A 14,034-nucleotide genomic window follows, 5' to 3' on the forward strand; every position below is an offset into this window, starting at 1 on the left:
TTAGTTTTGTTTTGCGTGGTCTAACAGAGAAGTTTTATATTTAATCCCGAGACAACCCCTTTTAAATGTGTTAAATGATGACAAAGTCAGAATTCTTGCAACGGTCTCAAGTTCTCCGTGACGTCACTTGCGAGTTGCTGCAATTTTACTGCAACCCTGTATTTATATAGAACCTTAAAGTCCTTTTAAACGGGAGAACGGAATGCTTATTCAAAAATAAAAAATAAATCGGCCTGTGTAAAATGGCCCGCCATCAGACAAGGAAATCCTTCTTTTGATGACTGATCGCATTTTAATGTGACCGTAAGACCCGCAGTTTTTGGCAGCACATCTCCCAGTGTAAACAGGGAATGTGCTGCCGACCATGATGTAAAATGTTTGGTGACGAACGATCTTTGTTCGTCAACATACAGTTCAATAATTGCTCAATGTCAAAGGAGCTAAACGAGCGGGGACTGACTGCGATATATAGTCGATCGGAGCCCGTTTACCGACATATATCTGCCGTTGTAAAAGGGCCCTTAGCCTAAGGCCTCATTCACATTTGCGTATTTAGGTCATAGTTTTGTATCAGTATTTGTAAACCAAACAAAAAGTGGAAAAGAAACGGAAATAACGTATAATGGAAAGATTTGTACCTCTTCCACGTCTTGGACCGACTTCTAGGTTTGGCTTCCAAATACTGATGCAAAATACTAACCAAAATACACAAGTGTGAACACAGCATAATGATGCATTAAGAAATTAGGCTGGGTTCACACAGGGGTTCATCAACAAAAATCTGCATGTTAAAAATGCACAGTGTGAATGGCTTTTTGTACACCAAAAAAAATGCTTGCAAATACATTTGCATGATTGTTGAATGTGTTTTGAATTTTGTCAGGCAAATTTGCGTTTTTGAACTGTCCACTAACTTTGTTGCCGCGTGGCGCTTTTACTGCGGTCAGAACGGCGATTTCTGGCCTATTTTTAGCATTGACATAAACGCATGTAGTCAGAAATACATAGCCAGGCCTAGGAATCTTGGAAACAATGTCACGTGTATTGGAGTTGATTTTCTGCGGTCTGTTTCGCGTGAGGATAATTATTTTATTATCCAGATACAATTAACAGGTTTCATTTTTTCCTTTGCAGATAGTTAAAACTTTTATAAATATTTTGAAGCAATTTATCTTTTCCTCCCTTCATAGGCATAGCTGCTTTCAAAATTCTGCTGGGTGCCCTTGGAAACAGTCAGCATTTTAGCACCACCATGTCAAACATGTGATCTAACAGCTGAGTTCTAAGGGGGAGATTTATCAAAAGCAGCGCAAGGCAAAAGTAAACTAGTTGCCCATGGCAACCAATCAGATCCCACCTTTGATTTTTCAGAGGCCTTTTTCAAAATGAAAGCTGCAACCTGATTGGTTGTCATGGGCAACTACTCCACTTTTCCTTTGCACCAGTTTAGATAAATCTGCCCCTGTATAACGGTCAACATTTTATTTAGATTTAGCGTTACATATTTTATAATGTTGACGGTAACCCCGATGGGGGTTCTAAAAGAATATGTGTACAGGGCTGTAGGCTATGTCAACATAACATATTTTGTCTCCATTTAACATAAAAGGAAAACCTCCCGATGTATGCGTTAAACAGAGGTTGTGACACCTGCCTAACTGTGGCATCCGTCACCCATAGTCTATAATGGCATCCATTTAACGGCTACTTCAGAAACTTTTCAATAGCTCTTAATGACGCACCCGTAAAATGGATGCCACTGTTAGGCATCTGTTTAACGTATTCATTAACCATAGGCTACAATGGCATCCGTAATGGATACGTCATGAAAAGAGTCAACTTTTTTTAACTGGACTCCGCGGCATGAATTTGCATAGACTACGACACTTTGCCAGTGTGTACGTGGGAAGCTTTCCTGAGGTCCACGCTAAATGTAAACAAAAAACGTGATGTGAACAGAGCCTGAAACAGCTTCAGATGGATCTGTGGTAAATTTATATATGGCTTTACAAATTTCTAAGGCCTCGTTCACATCTGCGTTGGGGTCCCGTTCTGACGTTCCGTCGGAGGTTTCCGTCAGAAAGGGACCCTGAACAGACACAAACTGACACAGACGGAAACCTCTGTTTCCGTTTCCATCACCATTGATTTCAATGGTGAGTGATCGTTTTGCCAGAAGCAATAGCGTAGTCGACGATCGTACATTTCTTTTGCTTGTAAACGCATGAGGGATAACAAGTTGCCATCAGAAAACGCACGCGGCTAATAAATTAAGAGCAGATTTTTGCTTTGTCTACACTCCATAGCAGATTAAACATTGGCGCTGGCACACAGAATAGAAGAAGGATCCAGAGCCCGGAGCAAGAACTCCGCTCTACAGCTGCTCCACTCTGTTAGCAAAACAAAAATCCCACATAACATGCCACATCTGACTAATTGTTATTATTGTGGGTTGGATGATGTCCTAACAAAAAGGCGCAACATTCATAATATATACATTATTAATAGCCGGAAAAATCATGAAAAACTGATGAGTGGTTCTGCTATACAACGGAGCAGGGGTTTCTGGGGACGTTCAAAATGGAACAGTGGGTGTAGGGGGAATACACATAGGAAACTAGAAGTCAAATAGAGCATGCTCAGACATGACATGACCAGGGAGTTAAGAAGATCTCATAGGCCTTGTTCCCAAAGTACAAATTTGCTGCAGATTTTGCCAGTATTTTTCAAGCCGAATATATAATATATATAAATGAAGGCATTAATGTGTAGTCTCTTCCGGATCTAATTCTCTTTTTCACTTAAAAAATGCATGCAAAATCTGCAGCAAATCTGCACTGTGTGAGCAAGGCCATAGGAGCCAGTACCAGATGAAAATCCTCCACTCTTTGCTTGACTTTATATTCTCAAGTAGAATGACATTGAGTAGTAGCAGTATTCCCTCATGTAAATTCCTTATTTAAGTGCACCCATTATAAAGGAAGGTATTAAAGAGAACCTGTCACCTCTCCTGACATGTCTGTTTTAGTAAATCATTTTATTCCCCATGAAATTACAATTCTTAAACATCTTTTATTAGAACTCTGCATTGTGCTATTCCTTAGTTATTCCTCCTAGAAATGTATGAATAAATTGACAGCGGAGTGTTACCATGTGGGGGTGTGTCTCTTTACAGACTGACAATGTCCAATCAGTGCTGACAGAGTGAGACTGTAGGGACACGCCCCTTTGACAAGGGTAATGGTGACACCCACTTGTCAATTTATTCGTACATTTCTAAGAGGAATAACAGAGGAATGGCGCAACGCAGAGTTCTAAGAAAAGATGCCCTGGAATTGTTATTTCATCGGGAAGTATTTACTAAAACAGACATGTCAAGAGAGGTGATAGCAACTCTTTAACCCCTTAGTGACCACCAATACGCCTTTTCGCGTGAGTCACTAATGGGCTTTAGGCTAGGCTGACGCCTTTTCACGTCACCTAGTCTAAGTCCTGCACGGGTCTCCCGTGCAGGCCGGAGCCGGGGCTCTGCTGTCCGATGACAGCTGAGCTCCTGCTCCAACGCCCGCGATCGAAGTTTACTTCGATGGCGGCCGTTTAACCCGTTAAATGCCGCCGTCAATAGCGACCGCGGCATTTAACTTTGTTTACAAAGGGAGTGCGCTCCCTCTGTCACCCATCGGCGGCCCGCGAATGCAATCGCGGGTCTCCGATGGGGTGTCATGGCAACGGGGGCTTGATAAAAGCCCCCAGGTCTGCCCTGGACATATGCCTGTTAGGACGCGCCGGACAGGCAATAATTCTTTGGTATACGAAGTATACCAAAGCATTATAGCAGCGATCGGAACATCGCACAGTAAAGTCCCCTAGTGGGACTAATAAAATAAGTCATCAAAGTGAAATAAAGATTATTAATAAAAAGTACAGTAAAAAAATAAATAAAATCATTTTTTTCCATAAAAAGTGGTTTTATTTAGTAAAAGTGTAAAAAAAAAAAAAAAGTACACATATGTGGTATCGCCGCGACCGTAATGACTCCATTAATAAAGTTAATATGTAATTTAAACCGCAAGGTGAACACCGTAAAAAAAAAAACGCAAAAAACCATGGCGAAATTGCAATTTTTTTCCATTGCCCCCCAAAAAAGTCATAATAAAAATGAATCAATAAGTCCCATGCACCCCAAAACAGTACCATTCAAAACTACGTCTCGTCCCGCAGAAAACAAGCCCAAAAAATCACTACATTGATGGAAAAATAAAAAAATTACGGCTCTTGGAAAGCGACGATGCAAAAACAAATCATTTTAGTTCAAAAGTGTTTTTATTGTGCAAAAGTCGTAAAACATAAAAAAAAACTCTACATATGTGGTATCGCCGCAATCGTACCGACCCATAGAATAAAGGTAACATGTTAATTACGTCGCACAGTGAACGGCGTCAATTTAAAAACGCATAGAGCAATGGCGGAATTTCAGGTTTTTGTTATAATCCCCCCCAAAAAGGTTAATAAAAGTTAATCCCGCAAAAAACAAGTCCTCATACAGCTATGTAGACGAAAAAATAAAAACGTTATAGCTCTTTGAATGCGACTATAGAAAAACGAATAAAATAGCTTGGTCATTAAGGCCTAAAATGGGCTGGTCACTAAGGGGTTAAAGTTTGCCCAAAAAGGGTTAACTTAGTAGAGGCTGAGAGTGTCCACTGTACAGCCTGCAAAAGGCTGTATTCTTCACTCTCTTATCAATCGAATTGGGTGACAGCAGAACAACATACCCAAAAAAAGGCCTCACACAGTGCCTGCTAAGTTAACCACTTACTGCCATCTAGGGGACACCCGTCTAAAGTGCCCCTGACTCAATTATGGTAAAACTTCATTATTCCAGCCTGAGATTCCTGTCAATACAAAAAGAATATATGGATATATATATATATATATATATATATATATATATATATATATATATTGCAAATAAATGTATGTGTATATATATATATATTTTACAGTCCCAGATGAAGTGGAACTGCTGGCACCTGCCTGAGATTACCTGTGACAACTTAGGTAATGGTTTTAAAAAATCCTACAATACATAAGGCTATGTTCACATAATGTTTTTCTAAACGTATCCATAGGGCTCCATTTTGATGACTGACTGGTATATGTTGGTATACCTTTTTTTCTAAGGTATAAAATAGCGTCGACTACGGTATTGATTCCGTCAAAACGACAGAACCCTTAAACAACGGTTACAAACGGAAACCATTTGTAACGGATCTGTCACCATTGAAATCAATGGTGATGCAAAAAAAATCCTATAGTTTCTGTTCATGGGTTCGCCTGACGGAAAGCTCCGATGGAACCCACGAACGGAGTCCAAAGGGCGGGTTCACACATAGCGGAATTTCACTTAAATTCCGCTGCGGACACTCCGCAGCGTTAATCCGCAGCGGAGCCGTTTCTCCATTGACTTTCACTTTAATTTAGCAGTGTTCGTTTACACGATGCGTACAATTCCGCTGCGGAGCATAGGCTGCGGAGCGGAATTTGGTGTCCGCAGCATGCTCTGTCTGTTGCGGAGCAGTGGCGGACTGGTTGCGGACTCATGGCGGAATTTCTCCATTGACTTCAATGGAGAGTCAAAATTCCGCAATGAAGTCCGCAGATCTTATGTGTGCTGCGGAGCGTATTGTTTTTACTACCATGACATTTCTTCATTCTGGCTGGACCTATGTATTTCTAGGTCTACAGCCAGACTGAGGAAGTCAATGGGGCTCCCGTAATGACGGGAGCGTTGCTAGGAGACGTCTGTAAATAGTCACTGTCCAGGGTGCTGAAAGAGTTACGCGATCGGCAGTAACTGTTTCTGCACCCGGGACAGTGACTACCGATCTCAATATACATGTATCTGTAAAAAAAAATATAAGTTCATACTTACCGAGAACTCCCTGCGTCTGTCTACAGTCCGGCCTCCCAGGATGACGTTTCAGTGTAAGTGACGGCTGCAGCCAATCACAGGCCAAGCACAGGCTGCAGCGGTCACATGGACTGGAGCGTCATCCAGGGAGGTCGGGCCGGATGCCGAAAGAGGGACGCGTCACCAAGACAACGGGCGGTAAGTATGAAATTCTTTGACTTTCACTAGGGAAAGTGCTGTCCCTTCTCTCTATCCTGCACTGAATAGGGAGAAGAGAAGCACTTTTCCTGCAGTCCGCAGCGGCCAGTCCGCATCAATTTTCTGCACATTTTGTGCAGATCCGCTGCAGAATCTGCAACGCAGATTCTGTGCGGCATTGATGCGGACAGTTGCGGAGGAATTCCGCCATGTGTGGTCATGCCCAAACGCAGATGTGAACGAAGCCTTAAACGTGCAAAAAAAAGTGATAGCCTATGGGTGGCACATGTCACAGGCATTCGTTAAACATACACGTCATGAGCTTTTAAATAACTGTTCATGACGTTTCCATTAAACGGATGCCATAAAAGCCTATTGGTGACAGATGCCACTGTTAGGCATCCATCACAGCCTACGTTTAACGTATACATACAGTAGGCCAAACACATCGTGGATGGGGCCCCATATATTTAGGCCATGATTATCTGAAAATTACCGCATTGTAATTCAGCTCTGAGATATGTGTTGCTATGTAACTAGTAAAGTCTGTCTAATTGGAATTTAACATGGAAGTAAGACCGTCAGTAGTACTGGCATTATGCACCATGAGAATAAACGGTATAACACATTCCTGACAGCCTGCCAAACCAATACCCACTTCAGGAGACATTTCTACACAAATTAAACCCGACAGCTTTTACAGAGATTTATCTCACTGTCAGCCTGACATCCCTAATGTGTCCGTCTTTTTATTCCAGACCGGGCGTAGGATTACAGAGACGGGGCTATGAAAAGTAATGGGAAAATCGGCAGTGTTCGCTCAGTAAAACAGAGCCTATTAACAGAATTTAATTAACCTCCAAATACGTCTCATTATCCGGTGTACTTTTCTAAGCAAAATTGGACAAGTTCACCATCTTAATAATACTACTAATAGGATAAAAGATTTCTGCAGTTAAATGGGTTGTCTTATCACAGACTACTACTTCAATACCAAATTACTGATCCTGGGACCGACAGCAAACGCAGCGGCAACGGCCATGTACATGGCTGTACTGGGTACCATTCTAAAAGTTGCTGCTTAAAGGGTAGACCCAAGACGAGATTCCCCCTCTAAGACATCCATATGATGGAAAACGGATGTTGAGGGATGATGTGTGTGAACACAAAAAGACTAAATACTAAAGCCGACTAAGAAGACAATTATAGGTTATATGGAAATGATTTTTCACCCAATACCACCAAGTATTGGTGGTCTAATAGGTGAAATGCTGGTGACAGGTTCCCTTTAAAGGGAAAATCTAGTCAAAATTATATTTTTCTTTTCAGTTATAATTTCTTCGAAACAAGAATGTGATCAAGTGGCAAATCATAAGCGAATATACGTATAGGCTGGTGTAGGTACAATTTAAATATGAAAAACACAAGAAAAAAGGAAACCAGGCTCTTATACATATATATGAATAGCAAAAAAATAAAAAATAAACAAGATTATAAAACTTAGGCGAAGTACACAATGAAGGTGGTGAGGACCATAGTATTTGGGGAGAGGGCATGCCTAAAGCTGGAGAGATCCATGAGACAAAATATCAACTAAACTGATTTCCACAATTTTCGGTCATTGTGCAATTCACCGATCGTGGAGAGATCCGCTGTCAAAATTTTGATTATTAGTCACCCATTCTAAAAAGTTTTTCTCGGATAATAGTTACGAGTCATTCCTCTGCCTCTCCCTGCCTCCTCACTACTGACTGACGACCTGTGATGTATATTCCTGTACATATCAGTGGTCATCTATCATTGGTGAGGGAGCAGTCGGAGGCGGGGGGGACTCAGAATATGGTGGACGCATCATTATAAGTCCACTGTATTCATTTCTTCTTCACTATTATACAAACAGAACAATATTTATTTGTGCCATTTAGTCTAATACCAAGTAGGATCTGTCTTATAATATCCTATCCTTAAATAGGGCAAATTATTTTCATGGCACTTAACCTATTTGGTACATCACATAGATGTTAGGGTGTCCAAAAGTGGTGATCTTCACTGATGTCCAGAAAAAAAACATTTCCTCTTACCTATGTCATTGGATAGAAGGCATGCACGTGCGCCCACTTATTTAATTATGTCAATTGGAGTAACGTAAACCTACATTTCAACTGCGAGGGTTTTATTATTGTCCCCACTTTCTATGGGCGGTCATCTCCCCATTAAAACCATGCATTATGGATAACAGTGAAAGACCTAGATCCCACTTATGTGACTTTACTGACACATCTGATTGACAAAGACAAGAAAGCAGATAAAGGATGACCACTTACGACCCCCTGGACCACGTATAGTGTGAATTTTTGGGAGCGGGAAACCTTACAATGAATGTATGCGGCCATATTTTGGTGCTATATTATGTACCTTCATTTGGGTCGTGTGACTGTCCTGTCTGGATGGCGCTGCAACAATCTTATCATAGTTATATCTGGAAAGGTGATGCTATAATTGCAGAACTTGTAATGATTTTACTGATTTACTGTGAGTCGTTTCATCTCTTGTCTGTAAGGATTTTAGCTAACGCTTCAGTCTTAAATCCATGCAGAAGAGACAAGATAAATTAACGGCAACTTTTGTAATTAATACCATAAATTGTGATAAAAATTACTGAATTTATTATTTTCAGTGTAGTTGAAGCAAGCGATAGTCTATAAAACCATCAAACAAGCAGACATTCTCTGACTTATGACCCCAATTAATATTAAACGATTCATCAGGGCTTGGATTAGGGAAAACACCAAAAAATATATATATTTACTGCGCTTCTCATTTACTGCACAGCTCCCATAGTGTCCATTCAACACAATACGAAGGTACAGTAGAGCCCAATACAAGTCTATGGGTGCTCAATTATGGCTCAGAGCGACCGCAGTTGTACGGAGCTGTAATATGGCCATATGTTATATTGAGGCGCAAGGGTAATAACTGGGCATTAGGTGACCAATCGCCTCAGTTAAGGAACAAAAAATAAAATAAGTGGCCAGTTTAGACACCTCTGAGACTACTTATTCATATCAGCTCTAGGCATATTTCCCTGTGATTTTTAAAATCGTAAAAATGTAACGTACCTGTTTTTTATGTGGTAATATATTGCCAGTGCTACGCTGTAAAAAAGAAGAAATGGTTTAATATGATTTATAATCATCACTGGACAATTTTATAGGACATGTTTTTTTTGCAGAATGATATACGAATACTCAAAAGGCTGTGTGCACCTTAGAAACCATTTTTTTTAATTACTTCAATGTATCTAAAATTTGTCAACTTTGAAAATCAGCTTGATACAATCTCCTACCGTTTTGGGTCTACATTGTTTATGCAGACCTATGTGTCCCCATGGTTACAGACCACAAACAAACCCTGAGTAGTCTGATCATACCGTCATTCTCCTTTCCATCTCTCCCCTATTTCTTGCTAACTTATCAAACTGGGACCTAATGATTTCCAGTGTAAAGGAGGGCGCGCGACTTGCAAGGTGTCGTCATACACTTTATATTTAGCTAACACAGAGATGAAACAAAAAGCAGAGGACACATATGCACCATAGTGAGAAGAAACCTTTAACACAATAATTTCTTTATAATATTTTTAGATTATATTTGTGACCTTACAGCCCAGTTAAAAAAATGAAAAAGAAAATACATTCAAAAAATAATTTTAGCATGAACATGCAAACCTATACTAAGTGCTGAAGTGTTGCAAATGTTATTTACATCTACAAAAATATACACAGGAAACCACAAGTGTGATATGAGCAAAAAGTTGATTCTTCAGTCTATAAAAAGGCCTTTATTACCAGTATTACTTCTGAAATATGTGTCTTTATTATGGCACATGTAAACATCAAGTCAATGGCTTGCTTGTAATCGCAAAAAAAAAAAAAAAGCTGAACGATAGCAGCAAACTGTATTAACTAATATTGTTATTAAGGGGTTATCCCACAATCGGCAATTGTCACCTACCCACAGAATAGGTGATAATTATCTGATCATAGGGGGTCCAACCGATCGCAAGAACGGGGATCTAGAACCAAATGTTCCTTCTTACTGCACCTCCCGCAGTGAGAAGCTTGAATGGAGCGGCGGTCGAGTATGTGACTGCCGTTCCATTAAGTATCTAAGGGACTGGCGGAAACAGTCGAGCGCGGTACTCGGCTGTATCCATCATTCCCGTATACATTGAATAGAGCAGCCCGATGCATGTTCGACTGCCGCTCCATTCTATTCCGGACCCGGGTTTTCGTGAACAGTGCGGGTCCCAGAAGTGGAGGTCCCAGCAATCAGACAATTATTTCAACTATGCTGTGTATAGCCACCAACAGAGTGTCATGTTGGGTATGTGGACCCACTGGGCCGTACCGCCTTGACGGTATGGCAGCTGTCCAACAAGACACAGGTCACAGTCTATAGTTTGTATAGTGTACCTGTGGCAGCTCAGACAGTAGCAAGACAGGCTCGGCTGGGACTGGGCAGCAGGCAGGCACCAGGCGTGGTGCATCAGGACAAGCGTGGTACACAGCACAGCACGACTTCAGCTTAACACGGCACTTGACCAGGATAGCACGGGATACAGGTTACAGGAACAGGGAACACTGGGAACTGGAAAACACTTAGGAGACCATTTGCATAGACATACTAGGATAACGACAACAAGGCTCAGGAATAGCATGAAGGGTCTGGGCCCTTCTTATAGTCCATGGTGCTCTGGGAGCAATCAGCTCAATCTCCCACCTGTGTGCGACCTGGCTCCTTGTCTGGACTGAGCTCGCGAGCGCACCCTGGTGGTCACTATGGAATAGGATGGCCGCATGTGCAGACATCTCTGGAGAGAAGGGCGTCGACTGGATGGAAGGAGTTCGTGGTCAGACGTTACAGTATCCCCCCTCTTACACCCCCTCCTCTTGGGACCAGAAAAAGAGAGAAACTTCTTAATGAGGGTAGGAGCATTAAGATTCTCCTCTGGCTCCCAGGAACCTCAAATATCTTGGAAGAACCGCTGGTGGCAACTGCAGGGCTAAGAGTCTTAGAGTAGCGGTTCAGGACCACAGGTTTCAGGAGAGAAACGTGAAAGGAGTTGGGGATCCAGAGGGTAGGAGGCAGCCGAAGCTTGTAGGAGAGCGGGTTAATCTGTTGCAAGATCTCGAAGGGTCCGAGGAACCTAGGAGCAAACTTGTAAGATGGCACCCTCAGCCGGATAATTTCTTGAGGACAGCCAGACCTTGGTACCTGGAGAAAACTGGGGATGTTCTCTTCTCCTTGTGTCTGCCTTACGTTTCATACGGTCTACCGCCAGCAGAATGGAGGATCGGGTCTGCTGCCAGATCCGCAGGAAGTCCCTAAAAGCAGAATAAGCTGCGGGCACTTCGAACATAACGGACACCGGAAGAGGGAGTCGTGGGTGTTGGCCGTAAACTATGAAGAATGGTGTATTTCTTGTGGACTCGCTAGTATGATTATTATACGAGAACTCGGCCCAAGGAAGAAGCTGCACCCAGTCATTATGCTGCGTGGAGATGAAGTGTCGTAGGTAGTTCTCCATTATTTGATTGATCCTTTCGTCTTGACCATTGGACTGAGGATGGTAGGCTGAGGAAAAGTCCAACTTCACACCGAGGAGTACGCAGATGGCTCTCCAGAACTTTGAGGTGAACTGAACCCCCCCGATCAGACACAATATGCCTAGGCAAGCCGTGCAGGCAGAAGATGTGTTTGATGAAGAGGGCGGCCAGTCGAGATGCAGAAGGTAGACCCGTCAGCGGAACGAAGTGAGCCATCTTCGAAAATCAGTCCACCACCACCCAGACCACACTGCATCCCGCAAAGTCCATAGCAATATGTTGCCAGGAGGCATTGGGCACAGGCAGCGACTGGAGCAGGCCGGCCGGTTTGGAGTGGGCAACTTTATCTGCTGCGCACACCGTGCAGGAGGAGACAAAGTCTGTGATGTCTTTGGGCAGCGTGGGCCACCAGAACTGACGAGCGATCAAGTCTCGGGTCTTATGGGCACCCGCGTGACCTGCCAGTTTGGAACTGTGTCCCCAGTGGAGGATTCTTCCTCTGTCTGCCAGACCCACAAAAGTCCTCCCCGGAGGAATGTCTCTAACTTGCAGAGGGTTGACAGGAATGATGCAGGACGGATTAATAATATTCTGTGGAGACTCCATAGTGTCCTCTGTCTCGAACGACCTGGACAAGGCATCGGCCCTCACATTCTTGTCGGCCGGACGGTAGTGGAGCTCAAACTGTAACCGGGCAAAGAACAGCGACCACCTGGCCTGACGGGGATTCAGCCGTTGGGCCGTCTGGAGATAAGTGAGGTTCTTAAACCATGTAATTTCTGCGATCTGACGCGAGCAGGCGCCTTCAGATTAGAATGACTACTGACTGGACTGAGCTCGCGATCGCACCCTGGTGGTCACTGTGGAACAGGACGGCCGCATGTGCAGACATCACTGGAGAGAAGGGCGTCGACTGGATGGAAGGAGTTCGTAGTCAGTGACCACAGATGTTACACAGAGTAATAGACAGAACTCTAGTCTTGATGCAAAAGTATGGTAACTTTAATCCGGTCGTGCAAGGTTTCGGCTCAGCAGCCTTTCTCATGCACTTTGGATAGGTGATAATTATGGATTCTGGGACAACCACTTTAATATTAGCAGGAATATTGTGCATTTGTGTCTAGAATTTAAAAACCATTACTAAAATGTTGCAAAAAAATTTAAGTTACACAACATCTTTCACCAAAATGCTGCATTTCTATGTCTTTGGACGGATCATTTTAGAATCATACGATAGATATTATCATAAATATATTCTGCTCTGTGACTTTGATCGTCTTCCAGCCATGTACACGGCAGCTGTCCTGCATTTTATCTATGGATCTTAGGGCAGATACAGACGGACGTTGCGTATTTGCGCGCGCAAACAACGCGGCGTTTTGCGCGCGCAAAAACCATTTGACAGCTGCGTGTGTCATCCGTGTATGATGCGCGGCTGCGGGATTTTCACGCAGCCGCCATCATAGAGATGAGGCTAGTCGACGCCCGTCACTGTCCAAGGTGCTGAAAGAGCTAACTCTTTCAGCACCCTCGACAGTGAATGCCGAACACAATATCGAAAAACCTGTTGAAAAAAAAGAAAAAGTTCGTACTTACCGAGAACTTCCCGGCCGTTGCCTTGGTGACGCGTCCTTGGTGACGCGTCCTTGGTGACGCGCCTCTCGACATCGGGCCCCACCTCCCTGGATGACGCGCCAGTCCATGTGACCGCTGCAGCCTGTGCTTGGCCTGTGATTGGCTGGAGCTGTCACTTGGACTGAATTGTCATCCCGGGAGGTCAGACTGGAGGAAGACGCCGGGAGTTATCGGTAAGTCAGAACTTCGTTTTTTTTTCTACAGGTTCATGTATATTGGGATCGGAAGTCACTGTCCATGGTGCTGAAACAGTTTAACTCTTTCAGCACCATGGACAGTGACTATCCCCTGACGTCGCGTACCGATAATTTTTTTGCCGGGTTCGCTTGTCCGGCTTCGCTCATCGCAAAGACACTCCGTTTGGATGCTCGGAAACAGAAAAGCACGTGGTGCTTTTCTGTTTACATTCATCCTTTTGACAGCTGGTGCGCTGTTTCAGTCGGTTCGCACGGAAGTGCTTCCGTGCAACCTGCGTGGTTTTCACGCACCCATTGACTTCAATGGGTGCGTGATGCGCGAAATACGCAGGGTTATTGAACCTGTCGCGCTTTTTGCGCAGCAGACAAACGCTGCGCAAAAAGCACGGACTGTCTGTACTGCCCCATAGACTTGTATTGGTCCATGCGTGCCCCTTAGGGGGGATTCACACGAGCGTGTATTCGGTCCGTGCGGGCCGCGT

General features: G+C 43.4%; 1 protein-coding gene across 2 annotated transcripts in view; it reads right to left on the reverse strand.

Moving 5' to 3' along the window:
* CCNY (cyclin Y) overlaps positions 1-14,034 on the reverse strand; it is a 106,560-nt gene that overhangs the window by 10,897 nt on the left and 81,629 nt on the right. For both annotated transcript variants that reach the window (XM_075827445.1, XM_075827446.1), the window contains exon 5: positions 9,232-9,267. In XM_075827445.1, the coding sequence (XP_075683560.1) occupies positions 9,232-9,267 (36 nt within the window). The remainder of the gene's footprint in view (positions 1-9,231; positions 9,268-14,034) is intronic.

The sequence above is a fragment of the Rhinoderma darwinii genome, chromosome 5 (assembly GCF_050947455.1).
Source record: "Rhinoderma darwinii isolate aRhiDar2 chromosome 5, aRhiDar2.hap1, whole genome shotgun sequence".
In the NCBI taxonomy this organism is placed as follows: Eukaryota; Metazoa; Chordata; class Amphibia; order Anura; family Rhinodermatidae; genus Rhinoderma; species Rhinoderma darwinii.